At 37.6% G+C, this 22,650-nt stretch overlaps 1 protein-coding gene across 3 annotated transcripts in view; it reads right to left on the bottom strand.

Moving 5' to 3' along the window:
* Positions 1-3,509: 3,509 nt before the first annotated feature.
* gabrb4 (gamma-aminobutyric acid type A receptor subunit beta4) overlaps positions 3,510-22,650 on the bottom strand; it is an 87,643-nt gene continuing 68,502 nt past the window's right edge. For 2 of the 3 annotated variants that reach the window (XM_057820973.1, XM_057820974.1), the window contains 4 exons: positions 18,642-18,794; positions 13,375-13,631; positions 12,727-12,816; positions 3,510-9,739 (listed from right to left, as the gene is read on the bottom strand). In XM_057820973.1, coding sequence (XP_057676956.1) covers positions 9,386-9,739; positions 12,727-12,816; positions 13,375-13,631; positions 18,642-18,794 — 854 coding nt within the window. In that variant the 3' untranslated portion in view covers positions 3,510-9,385. The remainder of the gene's footprint in view (positions 9,740-12,726; positions 12,817-13,374; positions 13,632-18,641; positions 18,795-22,650) is intronic. The other variant, XM_057820975.1, reaches the window with a different exon arrangement.

The following is a 22,650-nucleotide window of genomic DNA, read 5'->3' on the forward strand; positions in this document are numbered from 1 at the left end:
ATCGTTACATATTGCAGGAATTCCTAAAAAAAAAGTTTTGGATTTTTCCTTTACATTTTTAACTTAGCTTTTATTCAATATAAGAAATTGTTCTTTTTGCATTAAAAGCCCAACCCGCGTGCGTTCCCTATAGAATCGAATTGTAACCTTTGATTTTTTTCATCATCTGTGGCTGTCAGCATTAAAACACAAACTATATCTTTTTTTTTTTTTTTTTTCAGGTGTGTCCAAAGTCTTTTTTGCAAGGTTCTTCAGTTTTTGTTGATTTTTTAAAATTTGTTTTGTGTTTTATCATTTCATAATTTAAATTTTTAAAAAAACTTTTCACTTTTATTTTTCATTTACTCGTTTTTTCTTTCCGACTTTCCGCTGTTTTCATGTTTCCTGCACATTTTTTTCCAACTATTTTTCAGTATTTTAATTTAATGTTTTTCAGATTTTTCGCAGTTTTTGTATTTTTTTAGGACCATTTGCTTTTTGCTTTTTGTTTTTCCGCAGTCTGACCACAAAAATATGGACACTCCTGCCGTAGATGGACTTTGGATATGCATGAGAGAAAGGACCAAGACCTACAAAAAAACTGAGACAGTCTGTGTGGTTTATTCCTTGCAGGCCCAAGTGATAAAATAATTAAAGGTTACCACTGGATTTCATAAAAAACATGCGGGTCGTTTTTTGACCCACTTATGGAAGCGCTTGGGGTCAAACCACTCGTGCATTAAATGTTTAATAGTTTGTGGCGATAATAATGTCATCTTTAAAAGGGGGTGGAGAATATGTTGTCTTTTATTCAGTGCACACAGGCTTTCAAAGCACCTCTACAATCAATCTGTAAAATCAATGAGCTGCTTCCACCTGCAATTCTTTGTTTCACATGAGCAACACAATTTTTTAGATGTCTCACTCCCACATTACTACTCCTCTGCTCTAAGCACACTCCCATTTAGAGCCTGCTCTCTTCTCTTCACCTTCAGTGCTGAAATACTCCAACTCAAGTGTGCATCCTGGGTAGAGAAAACCAAAAGTGCAAGCTTAGTTGGAGTTTTAACTCTTTCAGTGCCATTTCCGAAGTCCAATTATGTGGCATCTAGGCATGTGCCGGTATGATATTCCGACGGTATGATAACCTTAACCCAAAATATCATGGTTTCACGGTATCACAGTATTGCAGTTACAGATCTAAAATGTGTTACTTTCAGATATCTGGGTTAAATTTTTTCTTTTTAAAAATCCATCAAACAGGATTTTTGTTTTTCAAAACATTAGCAAATTGAAACATAAGTGTAATGTTAAGTTAAAATTAATTTAAGAAATATATATTACATATTATAAATAAAACTGAAATAAATGCTGTCCTTTAGGTGAGCCTAAACCAACAGCCACAGCTCAACATTATTACCATCAGAACAAAAATAATTGAATTATTTTCCATAAAGAGCACGTGTGTATGACTCGTATCACGTTTGCATTATACACACAGGCTCTTTCTCAACACAGACAGTTGCCTGAGAGAAAAAAACACATTTTACCACCGCTAGACACACTAAACATGCTGGAGTTAACTCTCGTAGCTGGTTGGAAACGTTCATGACAGTGTTTCCTAATCTTTAATTTTGTATTAATACGAAATCATATTGGAGGTATTGCCTCCTCGGCAGCCACCCTCCGCAGACACATTTTACGTGTCGGTTGGCCTTCCTCTTCTAAGTTGCGGCTGTCTGTAACTTTTCTGTAGCCCAAGTATTCCCATACCAGCGATTTTGCTTTCTATGATGGGGAAAAAAGTTCTGGAGTTTCATCTCCTCCAGCTATTGTGTAGCTCTGCTGACTCACTGACACTGAGCAACAATCGGTGGGGGAGGTTTGAGCCCTGCAGGTGCAAGCGAGGGATTACTCCATGCATTTTTGGAACATAAAAAATAGCTAATACCTTGGTGACGGTATGATTACAAATTTTTGCGGTTTCGCAACTTTGGCGTTTTCATACCACGGTATACCTTGAAACCAGTAATCGGCACATGCCTAGTGGCATCCAATCATCTTTCTTCTGTGACTTTAAATGTGTTTGGACCTCTAGCCCTATCAAAGGCAGCCAATGAGTTAACTAAAGTGCTATGTCCTTAAAGTAACCCCCCAAAACCATCATCTGCTTCTACTAAGTATGCTGTCTTTGCTGCTTTGCCCTACCTACAGTAAAGTAGATCACTTTTACGGTTTTATTTGACAATTCCATTGGAATCCAACAGTGCAAATATTACACTTGTCAGTAGCATTTCTTTGCGAATTCTAAACAGAAGGGTATAAAGGATTTAAAATCACATTTTTGTAATGCTCTAATACTGTACTGTCTTATTGTCTGAAAGACAACTTTTACATTGAGCACCCTGATAAAAAATTTCTAATGTTCCCCTGTTTATATGCATCATTATAAACTATTTACCTTTTGGGGACTAATATTGTAGGAGAAATCGCAGGCAAATTAAAGTGTAAAATGTAAAAGTACTGATGTTTTATTAGTCCTCAAAGGGCAAATGAAAAGACGGAGCTTTTGTTACTGTATAAGCCTTTATTTGTAAAAAGTCTGTTGTTTGAATGATAACCCTTTTTTAATACCACATACTTGAACACCTTGTATTTGTAAAAAAAACACATTTTGTTCAAACACCTTAAAAAGCTGATTGACACCATAACATTAATTTGCACTGACAACAAAAGGAAACCAAAATACAATATCATACCACACAAATGTTGATTTCCATGGGTACCGATACTCCAAATGAAACCAAACATCTCATTAAACAACTGAAATAAGCGCCCCATTGTGAACAGAAACAAAAAAATGCAGTTTTTCTTTCAGTGCAGTTATAGCAGATGAATTACATTTTCCTTCTCATGGTGAAACAACAACAAGAATAACAATTCATAACAAATGTAACAAATACAACAAATAATAAATTAACACAGGAATGAAGCAAATCATTTTCTAATGTTTAGTCCAAAAAATGTAGGGGCTCGTTTGGTTGATTGTGTATGTGTGTGTGAGTGCGGGTGTAGGCGTGGGCGTGTGTGAGTGCGTATGCGTGCATGTGTTTTGCCAATTTCTATCAACAGTGTTGAAGTGGTCGCTTGTGAACTGGTCTCCCGGCTCCAGCAAGTGTCACAGAGGGAGCCACTGTGATGTGCAACCGGGAAGCTTCTGGCAAGTGTTGCCATAAAGCAATCAACAACACACCATAATAAGCAAAGGCAGCTCCTTACAGGGAAACACACTGTGCAATCACATGGCTTAAGTTGGACGCTACAGGTGGAGCATCCTTTACATCCTTTGTAGCTGAAGGGTGACTGAAGTTATGAGCATGCTGAACCTGATCAAACCACCATTCCAAATTGTGGTTTACTTTGTACAACAAGCAGGAGTACTATGTATTCAAATGAATTGCAACATGTACATTCCATGTTTACATTTGATCTTATTTATATGTTTTTATTAAGAAAGGTTTGTTGAACAAGATTTACTAGAGCTGGCTGTAAAACAAGTGCAATTTGAGCATGTAAACACTGGATTCTTCTTAGTCCGCCTGTGGTGATGAATCAAATGATGCAGGGAAAAAAATGAGGACTAGGTCAAGAAAATAAACCTTCTAAGAGGTCAAGTCATGCACAACAAAATTGTGGTGTACACAAAATAATGAATGCACCAACTGAAGTTCTTCCAACAGTGAGAAGTCTGCATGTCAGCCTTGGTCTGGGCTTTGGTGGATGAAATTTTCCTGCTTTATTTCTAGTCGTGCTGGTTTTAAAGGGTACTCTCAGCTGATTATGAGTGGATGATTGCAATCCATTAAGAAAACTTTTTTTGTTTTTGTTTTTAATGTGTTCTTAATATAACCCCTTGACACCTCATTAAAAAATTAGATATAAAAACCTTTCACTTGTGAGTAATGAAGCATAGACTTAATAATGTATTGACGGGTCAGATCGGTCATGCGCTGCGCCTCGCATTCAAGTAGGGGGCCGCCCACATCAAGAGGAACTATTCACAGACACGAGCATGCAGCGATCTAATGCCGGATTTTTGTTGATAAAGTACGAAAGCTGTACCGCATACACACAGGAAGGATTGTCTCAGGAGTGATTTGTTCGAGGATTCAAGGTAGTTATTATATAATATTTTTCGTACCATACATTGCATTTTGAAATGTGGGGGAAAAAATCAATGGGAGAAATTAGCCACTACTGCATTGGCATCTTAGTTCACAATATTTACGTAAAATAAATGCTCACTCCACATTTTTTTGTTTTGTTTTGTTTTTAACCAAGAATCGAGACTGTTTACATCCATATCTATAAAGAATTCGGGGATTTAAGTATTTTTTTTCACAAGAATTTTCACCGGAAAAGCTCTGTTTACACCAGGCGGTTGCGAGCTACATTCACTAACAGACTAGCATTGTACTTCTACATGCTTACGTAAAATAAATGCTAACTGCATGTTTTTTTTTTTTTTTTGCTTTTAACCAAGAGTCAAGACTGTTTATGTCCATATCTATAAAGAATTCGGGGATTTAAGCATTTCTTCACAAAAATTTTCACCAGAAAAGCTCTGTTTACATCAGATGGCCGCTAGCTACATTTACTTACAGACTAACATTGTACTTTGACATATTTACGTAAAATAAATGCTAACTGCGCGTTTGTTGTTGTAGTTGATTTTAACCAAGAATCGAGACTGTTTTATATCTATAAAGAATTCAAGGTTTTAAGGATTTATTCAAAAGAATTTTCAACGAAAAAAGCTTTTGTCTGTGATTCCACTCGGTCAGCTTTGACGGCCTCGCCAACAATGCAGGCCCCCTATTGATCGGCCCCGCGTCCCATCAATACATTGTGAAGTCTATGGCTGAAGTTGAGAGTTAATTTACTCATTCAATGCCATTGACAGAGATAGACATCAAATATAATTTTCAATTTCAACTAGAATGACTGGCATCAAGTGGTCACGTTTCACTGCCATTGACAGCGATAGATGGCGAAAATACATCATAAACTAATGTATAAATAAATCTAATCTGAAATGTCACTAATTCGTGGCAATAGGCATCAAGGGGTTAATTGCATTTTTTAACTTTTTGGTGTGTTAAAGGTCCTAGCCCAGGGTCCTATTTTCATATGCCATCTAAATCTAGACCAGTGCAAGTCTGTACCAAGTCAAGGACTGTTTTGGAACAGAACAGATTTGGTAATTTCGTGGACAGGCTTGCAATTTGGAAAAAGGGCAGGGAAACCTTGGCAACAATTAGCAGGCTTCTTCACGTTCCCTTCAAAACCAATTGTCCTCTTTCTGACGCATGACGAAACCGGTTTGCTCGGTGGAAAGTTGACGCGAACTTGCTATGCAGAAATCAGAAATGAAATGGACCGCGTGATTTGCATCATGATGACTGCCTAGAATCTTACCATTAAACCTATATCTTCATAGATATCATTAATATGAACAGTGTAATGTGTGTTCCTGAGAGAGAACTACACTAACCGCCTCGTTTGTCGTAGCGTGTCTTTTCCACGAGTACAGTACCTGCGTTTAATGGTATAACCTGATTTATACATTTTTAAAAAATCGTCAATGTAACAATTGCGTCATTTTTGACATGACAACATTATTCTAGTTATTTTCTTTGTGGCCTCAATTGTGAAAACTGATCTTTACAGGACTCATTACTACATTGGAAATACTGTAGCTCAATATATTAACTTCTGCACATGTTAAGTTCTATTGTTGGCGAGGGAGCAGCTGCACTACAACTTGGCTACGTACCTTGCTCAAGGGCACACATGACAGCTATTTTTTTTTCTTTTTGAGGAACAGGAAAGAACATCCCACTCGCCTTCTTAAGGCATATCCTGCTCCTCTAGCCTCTATAAGCCAGCTTGGCCATAATGCCCTTTGTTTTCTAAAAAATATATACTGTACATATTTATGTATAAATTAAAAAAAAAGTGATTCAGTGATTAGTTAATGGTTGAGGTAAACACTGCAAGTACACTGTGCTGAAATTTCCTGTAAATCCCACACTTTTTTCTGATGTGGTGGCTAGGGCCAAGTACAAATAGAAAATTTCATTCAAGTTGACGCCATCCCATTTGCTGACAGTGAGCCAAAGCCTTAATTCAACATCCGCTTTGCACTTGGGAGGTAGGGGAAAAGGCTAACCTCAACAGTCTCCACAAACTCCATCACTGTGAGAGGACTTGTTGAATTCTCCATTATTTTGTCAACACTTGACTTTTTTCTTTTTTTTTTTTTGCAGAAGTTTGCCAATGCTAGAGAAGCTGTCCATGCCATTAGCAGTGAGGCTAGTTGGTATTTACGAACTGCCATGTTTTTGTTCATGCATTAAGAAATATTAAGTGAAAGATATCATATGTACAGCACAATTCACATGTAATTACACATATACACTAGAGGCAAGAAAAATTCACATTGAACTCAGATCAGCACCCCCCCCCCCCCACGCACACACACACCTTGAACACATGTTAAATGAAACGTACTGTATAAGCTCTCTCTTGTATAATCACAAGTATTAATAGCTAATCATCAAACATAAGGTTCTCACAGCTTTTAGGATGAATGTGCTAACTCTGCACCCGGAAAGCCAAGACAGGTGAATATCATGTGAAGCATGCAAGGGCTGCTTTTGTTAATGTAAAGGAGAGTGGAACAGTTGATACTTGAGTTATTTTTAAATACAAACACAAATACTTTTCTTCTTACATTGCATCTGTAGAGAGAACTGAACTGTGATGTAAACTGTGCCTACAGAGCTCAGTCACACTAGCAACATGGTCACCTGAAAGAATTTACATGGTTGTGCATGCCTGTAATGATTATGTTAAATTTGACATATGCTAGGAAAAATGTTTATCTTATTTGCTGCTTGAACAAAAATGATCAATATATTATGTTGGGCATTAATTCTATTATTATAATCATTAATGACATTATGTTAGATAAAACACATGTTTTTAAGAGTGGGAATTTCTTACGGGAGACTTTCAAGTTACCCTCTCTTCAAAATGCAGTCTTTACAATTAGTACAAAAATAAAAAAAAATAAAAAAAATTAATCTATATATTATGTTGGGCATTAATTCAATTATTATAATCATTAATGACATTATGTTAGATAAAACACATTTTTTAAGAGTGGGAATTTCTTACGGGAGACTTTCAAGTTACACTCTTTTCAAAATGCAGTTTTTACAATTAGTATGGTTTACAAGATGAATATATCAGCATAAAGCACCATGAAAGCAAGAATAGTGTTAGTCTACAAACTCCTCACAAATCACTTTTTTGTTATTGTTTGCCATCCGGTATTTTATTTTGGGAACTTCCTCTGCATGCATCTGCTCTTGGGGGATATCTTAAAAAATAAATAAATAAAAATTGTAAATATATATATATTTTAAGGGCTTAAAACTATAGTACTATCATAATTCGCGTTATTTTTTAATCTTCCGTCTCCAATCTTTGTCTTGTCTCTCTATGTTTGTTCCATATGTCTCCTGAAATATCATTCTAAAACACTACATGGAATCAAGTATTGAGCGATACCTCTTCATCTACCCTCAGGTGCAACATCAGTGACCTCTGACCTCACAAATGTTCTTCTGATTGAAGGGACACACTTCGACATAGCGTATTAAGTCCTTCGAGATGAAGTGAAAAAGGGGAATGATTCCATATGTTACATAGATTTCATGTCCTGCGGGTGTAATATCAAAGTGTTGCAATGCCTTTGTCCATAAAATAGTGTTTAGTGGGTCTAATGCTCCTACAGATGCAATTGAAGGAGATGATAATTTTCTGCTACATAGTCCAGGCCCTCTAGATGTTTCACCCCTGTTTAAATGTCTTTTGTGGGGACAGAGCACAGCAGACATTAATGAATATTTTCCACTCTGAATCAAAATCAGAGGCTACATTTTGCATTTAAAGAGCAGAACAAAACAATACAGGACAAGGTTTGACTCATTTCAATTTGAGGAAAAATAACTATTCGAATCACGCTCAGTATTATACTTGTGGGTTTGTATGTTTAGCTTCGAAATGTTTTATCCATCTGTCATGTCTGTGAGACTTCCAGTTATGCTGTTCAACAAAACATTCAATACTGAAAAGATGCTTAACTAACAAACCATGAAAACTACATAAAACTCTGGCCTGAAACGTCAACTCTGTCGAATATAAAAACATACCTGGAACATATTTACTGTGGGTCTGTTCCGACGAATCACAAAAAGCAACACATCAGTCCCTTACAGTCTGCCCCTGCACCATTTCCTTTTTCGCTAACACAAAGCAGGATATGGCGTCAATTTACGCTGCATCTATAGAGCATGTAACTCAATCAACAAGAGGAACTAAAACAGTACAAATATACTCTCATGGTAATACCTAATGATAAAATGTACACAATGTTATTTTTCTCCAAACAATCAAAATGAGTAATGTAAAACTGTAACTTTGATCTCAAATGCCCTAGCTTTAGAACATTTTCCAACACTCTGAAATCACAGTATTTTCCAAGACAAATCCTATCTACAATAATTAGCACTTGTTATAAACCATTAAGGATAGCGGCGCCCTCCCATCACCTGAAAATTGAAGTTTGCCTTGACTCTGGTGCACAAAAGTGGCGGTCAAACATCATGTGATTAATGTCTGATCAAGAGAACGCTACCACTTCAAATAAATGTAAAGTGAAAAAAAAAACAAGTGAGGAAAAACACATATTTCCAAACAAGGTTGCTGTACATGGTGGAACCAACCACAGATTTTCGTGCACTTTGTATCCAAGGGCTACATGGGGAGAGAAAATCGGGAGATGGGGGAGGTGTTCAAGGACCTTGCTCAGCTGATGCTGCCGCTGATTTCATGAGCTGCAGATTGCAATGAGAATCAATAAAAAGTCAATGGGGGCATTTTCTCTCCCTTAAGAGCCCACGTTTCTTTTTTTCCCCCCTCTTCATTTTCCCACTTTTTGTAGCAAAAATATCATGCAGTCTGTAGTTCCAAAAATCCCTGCGGGGATCTTTTTTTTTTTTTTTTTGTTCATTTGTTTGTTTCAGGAGGCAAAAGGAACTCAAAGCCTTGAAATGCTTCTCACATTTTTTCCCCCAAAACATTCAAGTCATCCTATTAATACTTTGTACAGAAAAGTCCTTCAGGTTTCGCGTGTGTATATATAAATATAATATACTGTATAGAAATATGCATATACATATGTTCAACCTGTATGTGTATACATATTTTGGAACTGTATCAAAGCCAATTTAATGTGCTCTCAAAATATGGCCCATAATTCCTAATGGGATGCACATCAATTCACATAGTACAACCAGTAGATTAGGTTGAAAAATCCAAAAGTGATAGGGAATATGACCCGGGACCACTTGTCAATGGTGCTTACATCTGACAGGTTTGGGATTTTCAACTTGAGCTTGGATGAGCGCCGCCGTAGTCGGCAGTTGGCCCGGCTCCTCATAGCGCTCCGATCCAGCGAATGGTGACTAAAGCCATCTCGAGGCGTCATGGGCTTCCTGAATTGGACCCCAGAGCTGTCGAAGGACATGACGGAATTCCGAGAGTCACTAACGCTGCTTCCCACGTCGGACGGCATCACCTCGTTGTTCATTTCCAAAGTGGTGAGGAGAATGTTGCCGTACGCGTCCACCTGGGGTTAGAGGCCGAGAGACAAAAGCATCAATGTGGGCAGTTGTCAAAGAAGATGGCAAAACATCCAATCATTATTAAACTCCACAAAATTCCGCACCCTGGCACCCATATTGGTAGGGAATTATATTTTTAGCATGCCAAAAAATAGGTTCGCATTAAGACATACACAGATGGAGTCAAACACTGATTCCAAAAAAGTTGGCATATCAGAGGTGAAATCAGTAGTATGTAAACGAACACACCAATATGGCTGTTTACAGTAGTTCTTAGCATAACAGGATGTGGTCTTGAATGAAGACCAAATTGGGGTAAGTGGGTTAAATCCTCTTCAACATGTAATTTTGAGTACAGTCAGGAAATATTGACTTTAGAATTTAAAAACAAACAACAACAAAAAACATTAAAAATATACAGTGCTGGCCAAAAGTATTGTCACCCCTTCAATTTTATCAGATAATGCTCAACTTCTCCCAGAAAATGATTGCAATTACAAATGCTTTGGTGGTAATATCTTCATTTTTTTTGCTTGCAATGAAGAATCACAAAAGAGAATGGGAAAAAAATTAAATCATTATCATTTTACACAAAACTTAAAAAATGGGCCGGAGAAATGTATTGGCACCTTTTAAAAAATAATGTGATGCTTCTCTAATTTGCGTAATTAACAGCACCTGTTACTTGCCTGCAGCACATAACAGGTGGTGGCAATAACTGAATCACACTTGCAGCCAGTTAAAATGGATTAAAGTTGACTCAACCGCTGTCTGCGTCATCATGTGTACCACACTGAGCATGGAGAAAAGAAAGAAGACCAAAGAACTGTCTGAAAACTTGAGAAGCAAAATTGTGAGGAAGCATGAGCAATCTCAAGGCTACAAGTCCATGTCCAAAGACCTGAATGTTCTTGTGTCTACAGTGCACAGTGTCATCAATAAGTGTAAAGCCCATGGCACTGAGGCTAACCTCCCTAGATGTGGACGGAATATAAATATTGACTAGAGATTTCAACAAAAGATTACGCAGATGGTGGATAAAGAACCTCGACTAACATCCAAACAAGTTCAAGCTGTCCTGCAGTACGAGGGTACAACTGTGTCAACCTGTACTATCCGTCGCCGTCTGAATGAGTTAGCCAAAACTTACCTGAGAAAGCCAAAAACGCTTTGGAAGAATGTTCTCTGGTCAGATGAGACAAAAGTAGAGCTTTTTGAGAAAAGGCATCAACATAGAGTTTACAGGAAACAATAAAGCCTTCAAGGAAATGAACACAGTCCCCACAGTCAACCATGGCAGAGGTTCCCTGGTGTTTTGGGGTTGCTTTGCTTCTCCTAGCACTGGACTGCTTGACCGTGTGCATGGCATTATGAAGTCTGAAGACTACCAACAAATTTTGCAGCATAATGTAGGGCCCAATGTGAGAAAGCTGGGTCTCCCTCAGAGGTCATGGGTCTTCCAGCAGGACAATGGCCCAAAACACACTCCAGAAAGCACTAGAAAATTGTTTAAGAGAAAGCACTGGAGACTTCTAAAGTGGGCAGAAATGAGTCCAGACCTGAATTCCATAGAACACCTGTGGAGAGATCTGAAAATTGCAGTTTGGAGCGGGCACCCTTCAAATCTCACACACACCATATAATTGTTTGCATTAGTCTAACACATTCATCCAACTATAGTTTAGGCAGACTTCACTCCATGCCCTTGTACACAGTAAAGTGAATCACCTTATCAGGGCTCATGAGGGGGAAATGGAAAAATGGTACCGTTTCTCAAAGGCACCGTCTAACTGTTTGCATTACTCTAACACACGTAATACAATCAATCAGGGAATAGTATTATTTTTCATATGTACTAAATAAATAAAAAATAAAATAAATAAATAATAAAAAAATTAATAAATAGCACACCATAGATTAATGAAAAGAAGCAGAATAGATACACAACGCCATCTTATCACAGAAGCCCAACACGTGCGTCACGAGCAAGATTGACGCACCAACTATCGCAATCAGTTCTCCTGGCCACTCCAAGGACAAAGAGCAGGGCGCTCTATTCTAAAACAAGTAGCGTCCCGACCAGCCAGGATAACAAAGTTGATAGCGGGCGCTTGGGACGTCAAGACCAGCGTTGGTCGGTGTGGCAACCACGTCCCGTCCACGCACGAACCTAAACCGCCCAAAACCGGCCACAGAGGGATGATCCCGAAACAACACCAAGCCACACCTTCGGCCCGGCCCACTCCACCGCAGCCTTCAAAAACACTGGACACTGAGATAACAAACAGATTTTGCAGCTCGGAAACATTTCCTATGTAGCCTTGTTTTGGATTTAGCATTGTTCCTCTGTCATCTGTTTTTGCCTTGTTTTTGACCATTGTCGACGAATAAATTGTCAACCTGTTTTCGGTGAGCCTTCTTCAAAGTTTTGGAACACCGAGTCAGTACAAAGGGGTAACACAAGAGGTGAACGCGTGGAATTTCAGCCCTCCCGGTTGACTCACGGAAGCGGTAAGCAGCGGAGCACCATTTCCGTTCGGCTGTCGCCGTTTCCGTGCAGCTTGTCCGGGGGGGGCGAATTCCTTCAGTCTAAAGGTTATGCTACCAAGTATTAGGCTGAGGGTGCCAATACTTTTGTCCAGCCCATTTTGGGAGTTTTGTGTAAAATGATAATGCTTTTTTTTTCATTCTCTCTTTGTGTTTTTTCATTGCAAGCAAAATAAATGAAGGTATTACTACCCAAGCATTTATAATTGCAATATTTTTCTGCGAGAAATTGAGCATTATCTGACAGAATTGCAGGGGTGCCAATACTTTTGGCCAGCACTGTATATTTTTTCAATAGACACATTGTATTTGAAAAGTATAGGTATTTTCACACTTTATATGGCAGCTGACTATTCTGGAATCAGTTTGGCAATTAAACAACTTGAAGCAAAAGAATGATAGTGAGAGATGGCCTACAGCTTATATGATTTCTAAATACATGTACCCCAACTTTTCTTTGTTCCTCGAGATACAGATTTCTTCGCTGTGTAAATGACCTGAAGGTGTTGGTTTGAAACGGCACGGAAATGGAGTCCTTGCAATGTGAAAGAAAAATGAAGAGAACATTAAAACGACTATCAAATACTGGCAAATAGGCACATTTTCATTTGATTACACAATGCATTCATGACAGAAAAGCTTAGCATTAGTACTTAGACACAAAAAACAGGAGGCGTCATTCAGTCTAACCATTCCAGCTGAAATTTGGTCAATAGAACTAAGCCTTATCATGATGTATTTTGTCAAGTATGTTAACTACAAGGTAGCAAGTTGAGAATGAATGAAGCCAACAGTGACAACCACCTAAATAAGAAATGAGAATGTTTATACCACCGTCGGGCTCAATGAATAGCTATCTCAGTGAAAAGGGGCGCTGCTCGATAAAAAGCAATCAGTGCTTGAGAGAAAAGCAATGGATGATGGTTGGTGAATTGGCTGTGGTGGCAACACTGTGCTTCGACAAGAATACTGTCATTAGCAACATAAAAACAGTAGCTTTCACAATTATTCAAATATACTTTTTTTTTCAACTTAAAGTCTGACTGACGTAGTAAAGTCAAATCTAAGTGAGGCAGCAGATAGAGATGCGAACCTGTTCCCTCAGGCGCTTCTCTTCGTATCGTGTGCGCTCATTGTTGACTTTATTCAGCCTTTCATTGATTTTCTTCTGTTGTGCCGGGCCTCGGCCAAAGAACACATAATTTACAAAGGCATATTCCAGCAGGGCCAGGAACACAAACACAAAACAGCCCATGAGGTAGACGTCGATGGCTTTCACGTAGGGGATCTTTGGGAGAGTCTCCCTAAGGTGGGTGTTAATTGTTGTCATGGTGAGCACCGTTGTCACACCTGAATGCAACATGCAGAAAAATCAGTGTAAATGACATTTTTATTTAATCATACCCTCAGTCGTATAAAGTTCCAGTAGATAATTGGCAGGGTAAAATTAGTATTGCACCAATACCAATACTAGTATCGGAAGGGACCATGGTATGGCACTTAAATGCAGGTATCAGCATCTGCCAGTACCAAGAAATAATTCGCCAATGCTGTGCAATATGTACTCTTCAATATTTAGTTTCTAACAGCCGGTCGCCCTTCCCAAGATGGCCGCCAGTTATAAGCGCTGCTTTGAAATAAGCAGCGTTTATTGCCCTTCCCAAGATGGCCAACGATTACAAACACCGCAGAAGAAGAAGAAAGCCTAGGTAAGTTTTTAGTCTTGTAGGTGTTGCTGAATATGCTCTACAGCAATCATATTTTTGATGTATGGCCTATATTATATATTTTTTTTCAACCGCTGTGCCGCGGCACACTACTGTGCTGTGGTGTAGTGTCTGGTGTGCTGTGGAAAATCATCCACTTTCACCTAATTGATGTAAAATTGTTTTTGGAAAATGAATCCGCAAATGCGCAAAATTTGATGTCTTTGCTGTCCAGTGGCCAGTAATCATGCAATATTCTTCCATATCAGTAGGTGTCAATTGGTTAGAGTGACCAGACGTCCTGTTTTGCCCGGACATGTCCACTTTTTACATCCTGTTCTGGGTGTCCGGCGGGGTTTTATAAATTAATGAAAATGTCTGTTTTTTTGACTGACGATTTGCACAGAATACTACGGTACTGTCAGGCCTGTGATGTTTTCCCAAAGAACCTGCTCAGTTGTTAAGACTTGTGTTCAATACGTATTTAATCAAATTCTCATGTACCTAAAAGTGTAATTACCGTATTGTCCGGAATATAAGACGGTGTTGTTTTGCATTGAAATAAGACTGAAAAAGAGAGGGTCGTCTTATATTCGCGTTCTGGATATTATACCCATTCATGACGCTAGATGGCGCCAGATATCATTGAAGCAATGTTCTGTCATGACAGATCTCCGCTACTCTCCCCATTCACGACGCTAGATGGCGTCTTATATCATTAAGGCGATATTTTATTGCAATGTTTTTCCCTTTTCAGATTTGTTTCAAGACTACAGTTCCAGTTAGACTTCACTTTGATGGTTAATGCAGTTATTGCAATTTTGTTGTTTTATCACAATAGATTGGTTTATTTACATTTCAAAAACCAGAAGCCATTCTTTTACGAATGTGATTGCACTTTAGTTTACATATTTAAATGTTCAGATATTAAGATTTCAATGAGGCAAAATAACATGCTTTTTCTCTCAATTATATTGTTATAATTATTTGTTTCAGATGTACTGTAATTATTTTCTGTATAAAAATTAAATTGGTGTTCAAAAAGTCAAAAATGCCTTCAATTTTCTTTAGATACAAATTTGCGCATGCGTGTGCAGTCACAGACTGGATTTATCGTGGCGTCAACTGTCAATTCTTATTCACAAACAAATCTTTGTCATGACAGGAGCTCACAAGCTATTTTATGTACACTTGCTTAACTTACATTTCAGCAACTGTTTACTTCAGTCGGAGATTTGTACTGGTGTGATCTGTAAAATCCCGTTTGGTGTAGCACCGTTACGCTGCCGATGATTGTAAACTTTTAAGTGAGGTAAGCCGTGCTAGGCGTTATGGGATATGTAGTTTTGAAGTGCTGCGTTTGGAAACAAGCTGGTTGAATTGGTTTCCTGTTTATTTCGGTTATTGTTTGCGTATAATCTAGAACATTGAATGAGAATAATAATTGCGTGGAAATAACAATTGGTCAATGACAATTGTAGTGGTAGTCTTGAGGCTATGGTTTAAATTTACATTATTTCACTGTAAAGAGAAATGATTATTTTGTTAAAGCTGGATTTTCTACAGAAGAGGTATTATTTAAAATATTGTTTCAGATTATTTATTTGTACAGTAAGAATTGAAAAGACAGCTATTATTTTTTTCAAGGATTTGCCAATACAGAAGAGGTCATTAAAAAAAAAAAAAAAATCACTATTTAATTCCAGTGTTTTTTTGCGTTATTATTTTAGGAATAAAAAAGCCTGTTAGGTAACCTCTACGAATTGGAATTTGTGTTTTTGGTTATATAGCTATTATTTTTTTAATAAAATTGAATTTTTGTATCAAGACGGAGGAGGCACACTTTAAATATATTAAAGTGATAAGGCATCTTTGAGTGAACTTCAAGTAAATTGAGTATATCGAGGCCGGGCCGGGTGTCCTCTTTTTTGGAAATCAAAATATGTTCACCCTACAATAGGTAGCTAATCACTTTGTTTATTGATGCGTAAGAGATAGAGTGGCATTGGGGCTAGCGGTAGCAGCTAGCTAGCGAAACTGTAACGGTGACAGCGATGGTAAAGGTTTTTTAAAAGGAAAGAAGCTAACTTAGAACTGGAAAAAAATAATTGAAAATTGGTCAAAAGGAAACGAGAATCTCAGAGAGTCTGGTCTAAGGCAATAAGTGAAAGCATTGGGATTTACGCTAGAATGTGAAGAAGAACTGAACATAGCGTGAACAAGCCACACTGAGTGAGTAGGAATACGATTATATAATGTTTTTCTTTGTGTTTGTTTGTTCTCTTTTCAATGCATGACTTTATATTGTATTGTCAGTATTGTCTACAGAAATTCATTTTTACATTTTTTGCTGGTGGCTTGCCTTGGGATTTTTTAGAATAAAAAAGAGGCTCAAGAAGGGTTAAAAAGACTGGCCTATACTTTAAATGTTGGATATTCAAGTGAGTATTTAGTAATTTCGTATGAAAAGGGAAAAAAAATGTTTAAAAAAAATAAATTAAAAAAATGTGATATCAGCTGATACGACACAGCCGGGTAGCAAAATCGGTATCGGTGCAACACTAGGTAAAATTTCCTTCTTACTTGCAGTATAAAACTGACTTTTTTAACTTATTGCCTGCCATTGACAATGATAGACATCCAATCAAATTAAACTGGCACAATGAATGCTCATCTTTCAGTGCCATTGACGGCGGTAGACATCCAATTCAGGGACGAGGGGGCGGATGCACGAATGTTCATTTCGGCGAAATGAACAAGGCGAAATGGATTGGACGTGTAATGCTGTCAATGGCAGCCAATTAGGTAATACAGTGGTATGAAAAATTATCTGAACCTTTTGTAATTTCTCACATTTCTGCATAAAATCACCATCAAATGTGATCTAATCTTTGTCAACATCACACAGATGTAAAAACAGTGTCTGCTTTAACTAAAACCCAAACATTTATAGATTTTCATATTTTAATAAGGATAGCATGCAAACAATAACAGAAGGGGGAAAAATATAAGTAAGTGAACCCTCTTCCAAAGGAGACTTATAGAGCAATTGAAACCAAAATTTACCAAAAAAATTAAGTCAGGTGTGTGCCCAATCACTGATGAGTGGTTTAAAGCTGCCATGTTTACTATAAAACACACACCTGGTGGGAATTGTCTTGATGAGAAGCACTGTCTGATGTGCATCATTACTTGGTCAAAACAGCTGTCTGAAGACCTGTGATCATGGATTGTTGATTTGTATAAAGCTGGGAAAGGATACAAAACCAGCTCTAAAAGTCTGGATGCACATCATTCGACAGTCAGAGAAGTTTTCTACAAATGGAGAAAGTTTGGCACTGTTCTCTCCCAAGGAGTGGCCGACCACCAAAAATGACGCCTAGAGTTCAGTGACTGCTAAAGACGAACAGAAATCCCTGGCACTTCATAGGAGGATTCCACGGAGGAAGCCACTGCTGTCTAAAAAAAATTTGTTGCTCGTTTAATGTTAGCAAAAAGGCACTTAAACACTCCACAGAGGTTTTGGCAAAATATTTTGTGGACTGATGAAACCAAATTTGAATTGTTTGGGAGTAACACAAAACATCATGTGTGGAGGAAAAATGGAACCGCTCACCAACATCAACATCTCATCCCCACCTGAGAAGCATGGTGGAGGAAGCTTCATGATTTAGGGCTGTTTTCTGTCTCAGGGCCTGGACAACTTGCAATCATTAATGGAAAAATAAATTCAAAAGTTTATCTGGTTGTTTTTTTGCAGAAAAACCTGTGGCCATCTGTCATACAGTTGAAGCTAAAAAGAAGATGGATGCTGCAACAAGACAATAATCCAAAACAAAGAAGTAAATCAACTTCAGAATGGTTTCAGAAGAACATAATACAAGCTCTGGAGTGGCCAAGTCAAAGTCCAGACTTGAACCCCATTGAGTTGCTGTGCCATGACCTAAAGACAGTGATTCATGCCAGACATCCCAGGAATCTGACTGAACTACAGCAGTTTTGTAGAGAAGAATGGGCCAAGATTAGTCCTGATCAATGTACCAGACTGATCTGCAGCTACAGGAAGCGTCTGGTTGAAGTTATTGCTGCCAAAGGTGATTAAAAGTGATGGTTTACTTACTTATTTTTCCTCCTTCTGTCATTGTTTGCATACTATCATGTTTAAAATATGAAAACCTATAAATGTTTTGGTGATTTTAGTTAAAACAGACACTGTTTTTTCATCTGTGTGATTTTGACAAAGATCACATTTGATGGTGATTTTATGCAGACATGTGAGAAATTCCAAAAGGTTCAGATTTTTCATACCACTGTATATGAAATTTCATGCATTTAAATGTACTATAATGCATGTAAATTAACTCATTGACTACCATTGATGATAATAGACGTCAAATCCATTAGAAGTGGGAGGGTGGCTGGGAATTAATGAATGTTCAATCGCTGCCACCCTCCTACTTCAAAGGGATTAGACGTCTACTAGTGATGAACTCATTTAATTTTGCAATCACTCAATTACAGCCAATGAGTTAAAACGGAAATATGTTGAATACAAATAATATAGCAAGTTAGAAATTTGTAATAATTGCCAGTGTGGCAATGTGGTTCTTCTAGAGGTGTACATTATCATACATATGGATGTACAATAACTTACCCAGGGCCACCCGAGCTGCAGAGGCATCATAATTGATCCAGAAGGAGACCCAGGATAAAATGGTGATCAAGATAGAGGGCATATATGTCTGCAAGATGAAATAGCCAATGTTCCTCTTAATCCTGAAACTTAGCGAAAGCCTCGGATAAGAACCTGTAAGCAGAAACAACGAAATGGATAAGATCAGGGAAGAGTGAGAAGCGGAAAAAGGGGAAAGTGTTAAGAGCTCCCAACTCTGAACTTGACAACGTGCAGGGTAGTCATTTCTCCGTTTGTTCAGATGGAGCACTTAATTTCCCCAAAGCGATGGATTCCTTTCCAGGGACAAGTTCGATTCCAATTAAACATGGCACAAAGTCGCAAACACGGCAGATTTTTCTGCAAGCCCCTATCTCAGCAGGCCGCTCCAGCATCCCTCTGAGACTTGTCACAGTGAGCTGCTCGCTGTTTCCCTCTCGCTCCCTCTGTCCTCTAAACATTACTGAAAGGCCATTTTAAAAGGTGATTGCAATGCATGGCTGCAAACTAAAGGACAAAATACATGCTTCTAAGGATGTGTAGTGTGTTTGGTCATTTTAGCGAATATTTCGCTGAGAAAAGTCAAATACTTCTGCCACTATTTATTTATTTATTTTTTTTATCACAGTTAGATTTAAACAAGCAGGCACATAAAAATGCTGATGCAAAAAGCAATAAAAGCAACCAGGCAAGAACTCTCTGCTTCAGCTATATTGACTTATTTATAGTTTGCAAACTCAAAAGATTACTCTAAATATAGTTAGATCCGACACTAAACTCTATCTATGGTTTTACTGCAAAATTTTACTTCAGAAAAGCATTGATATAAGCATAAAGGATTCAACTAAAAGAAAAAAAAATGCTTGCATGAGTAGCTCACAGTGACGGATGACCTCATCATTTTCAGATTGGTGTAAATCTTTTAAGGAATCAATAGTTTTTGCATATGTACTTCATCAAATGGGAGACAAACACACAAGCATCACCCAAGAACATCTGAGATTAATTCTGGCAATTAATGCTCATGGATTTCACTTAACTAAAAATACGAGTACTGTATTTTAAACCTACTTTTGTCTCCTTTTCAGTGCCGATAGGTTATCTACGGTGCAATTCAATAGGAATAAGCATAATATGCCTCCCCCAACTGGTTTATTTAATAGATCAAAATAACACTGCTTAAAAACAAACAATTTAGCAATAGTAAATGCAGAGTACTAATAGATAAAGATGCACCGATACCAATACCAGTATAGGCTTGGGGTGGGGGTGGGGTGGGGGGGGGGGGGTGATCCAGCACTAAAATGGTGGTATTGTTATTGGCAAGTACCAACAAATAGGGCACCGATACCATTTAGCAGTCCAGTATTATAACACTTGCCCGCAGCCTTCTTTCTCCTGATGCTCACTACACTCTGTTGTGTGATCACACGTGCATCACTTTGCATGCCAAGCAGCTATCGCTATTGACCTGCTCCAGACCAATGACAGCGGGCCAATAGCCGCTCTTAACCAATGCTGGGGCAGCTTTTTCATATGGAAATACAAACATATACAAGCTGAAACTAGGAGAGGAAAATGTTGGCGGTCTGGAAATATTTCAGCATAGAATCTCCAAGTACAATGGCTGCATGCAAGACTTGTGGCCTGAAAGTTTTGAAAAGTGGAGTTAAATCGCCAGTTTTAATACCTCGAACCTGATAAAACATTTGAAGACGAAACATGTGAACGAACACAAAGAGTTTGAGGCTGCAATGGCAGGTCTGCTATCCAGAGGAATGGGGCTGGACCGGAGCAAAAATCCCTGATAAGTTCACTTCGTCTACTTTACTTTTATTGTCTTTTACTGAAAGAAATGCTGCAGTAATTTGAGACCTGTTTCAAAAGTAGGGTTGCCACCTTTCAGATATAGAAATAAAGGATGCCCCCGTTGCGCCCAAAGCCGTACAGGCGACAAAAAAAGGGACAAACTCCCAAACTCCTAAAATGCATAGACATGTATCTATTTATATTAGGGCTGTCAAAATGGTCACGTTAACGGGCGTTAATTAATTTTTTAAATTAATCACGTTGAAATATTTGACGCAATTAATGCAGATGCCCCGCTCAGAGAGATTTAAATGACAGTACACAGTGAAACGCTCACTTGTTGAGTTTTATGGAGTTTTGCTGCCCTCTGCTGGCGCTTGGGTGCGACTGATTTTATAGGCTTCAGCAACCATGAGCATTGTGTAAGTACTTATTGACATCAACAATGGCGGGCTACTAGTTTATTTTTTGATTGAAAATTTAACAAATTTTATTAAAACAAAAACATTAAGAGGGGTTTTAATATAAAATTTCTATAACTTGTACTAACATTTTTCTTTTAAGAACTACAAGTCTTTCTATCCATGGATCGCTTTAATAGAATGTTAATAATGTTAATGCCATCTTGTTGATTTATTGTTATAATAAACAAATAGTCCTTATGTACCGTATGTTGAACGTATATATCCATCTTGTGTCTTATCTTTCCATTCCAACATAATAATTTATAATATGGCATATTTTATAGATGGTTTGAATTGCGATTAATTGCGATTAATTACAATTAATTAATTTTTAAGCTGTAATTAACTTGATTAAAAATTTTAATCGTTTGACAGCCCTAATTTATATATATATATATATATATATATATATATATATATATATATATATATATATATATATGTATTCCGTATCGGTTCAATACGAAACACAACTTTTAATTCCCAATTCGGAACAATTCCTTATTTCAAAGGACGGGTGGCAAGCCTATTCAAAAGTGCTGTAGAAGTAATCAAAGTAAGCTAAGCTAAGTGGCTAAGTGTGTGTATGTCAGAGAGAGAGTCTCACTCGTGCGCTGTATGCATTTGTAGCTATAGATCGAGTTATGTTGCTGCTGGTGCACAAAGAGAGAGGCTATTACAGAGACAGGATCCTGTGGTCAATTATTATTACTTATAATTTCATGAAAACTGCACTGTTTGGCCTTTGAGAGCCAAAACTCAGGGTTTAAAAATGTTTATTCAGTTCATTCATTGTAGTTTTACTTTGTTACTGTTGGGCTGGTATTATAGCCTACATGTTTTAATTTCACGAATTTAGCACTAATTTGGCATTTGAGAGCCAAAAGTCTATTTAACTTTTGTCACCCATACCAGATATGGAATAAAAAGTTCGACTGGATTCACTTTGTATTAGTCTTTTTCCTGTTTCACAATGGTAACCAGCAGCCTGACAAAACCTCGATAGCAATGATTTCACATACAAGTATGTAGCTCTTCATTTATATATATATATAACGAAGTGGTATCAGTATCGGCCATTACTGCACAGCCAAGTATCGGTATCAGGGCACAAAAATGGTATTGGTGCAACACTACTAATAGATTTAATGAGTAAAAATCAGAGGTGGGTAGAGTAGCCAAAATTTTTACTCAACTAAGAGTAGCGTTACTTCAAAATAATATTACAAGTAAAAGTAGTCATCCAAAAAAATGTACTCAAGTATAGGTAAAAAAGTATCTGGTAGAAAGTAATGAGTAGCTTTGTGAGTAACTGCTTACAGTGTGATATTTTTTTCAAATGGTATGTTTTTTTAAGTACAAAATCATCTGTATGAACTGCTAGTAATATACTCCATTATAACCTATTACATTACCATATTAGTCCGGAAAAAAATTAATAGATAAATCATTCAAATCCTTTGTATGTGGGAAAAATACAAAGAAAATATAATTAATCTATAAGTGTAGACAAAATGAACTCATTACAACTATGAACAAAAATCATCAGATTTAAACTAGAAACATTGCCCATCCATAGCACAAGTGTGCTCTTTAGCCGAGAAAAAAAAAATCCTACCATATTTTGAAAACAGATCCATCGGTGTCAAATAAATCGCTGCCAAATTAAAACTTTGAGAACGTTTCAAACAAATCCGCGCTTTCAAGTAATGTTGACT

Source organism: Corythoichthys intestinalis, chromosome 18 (assembly GCF_030265065.1).
Source record: "Corythoichthys intestinalis isolate RoL2023-P3 chromosome 18, ASM3026506v1, whole genome shotgun sequence".
In the NCBI taxonomy this organism is placed as follows: Eukaryota; Metazoa; Chordata; class Actinopteri; order Syngnathiformes; family Syngnathidae; genus Corythoichthys; species Corythoichthys intestinalis.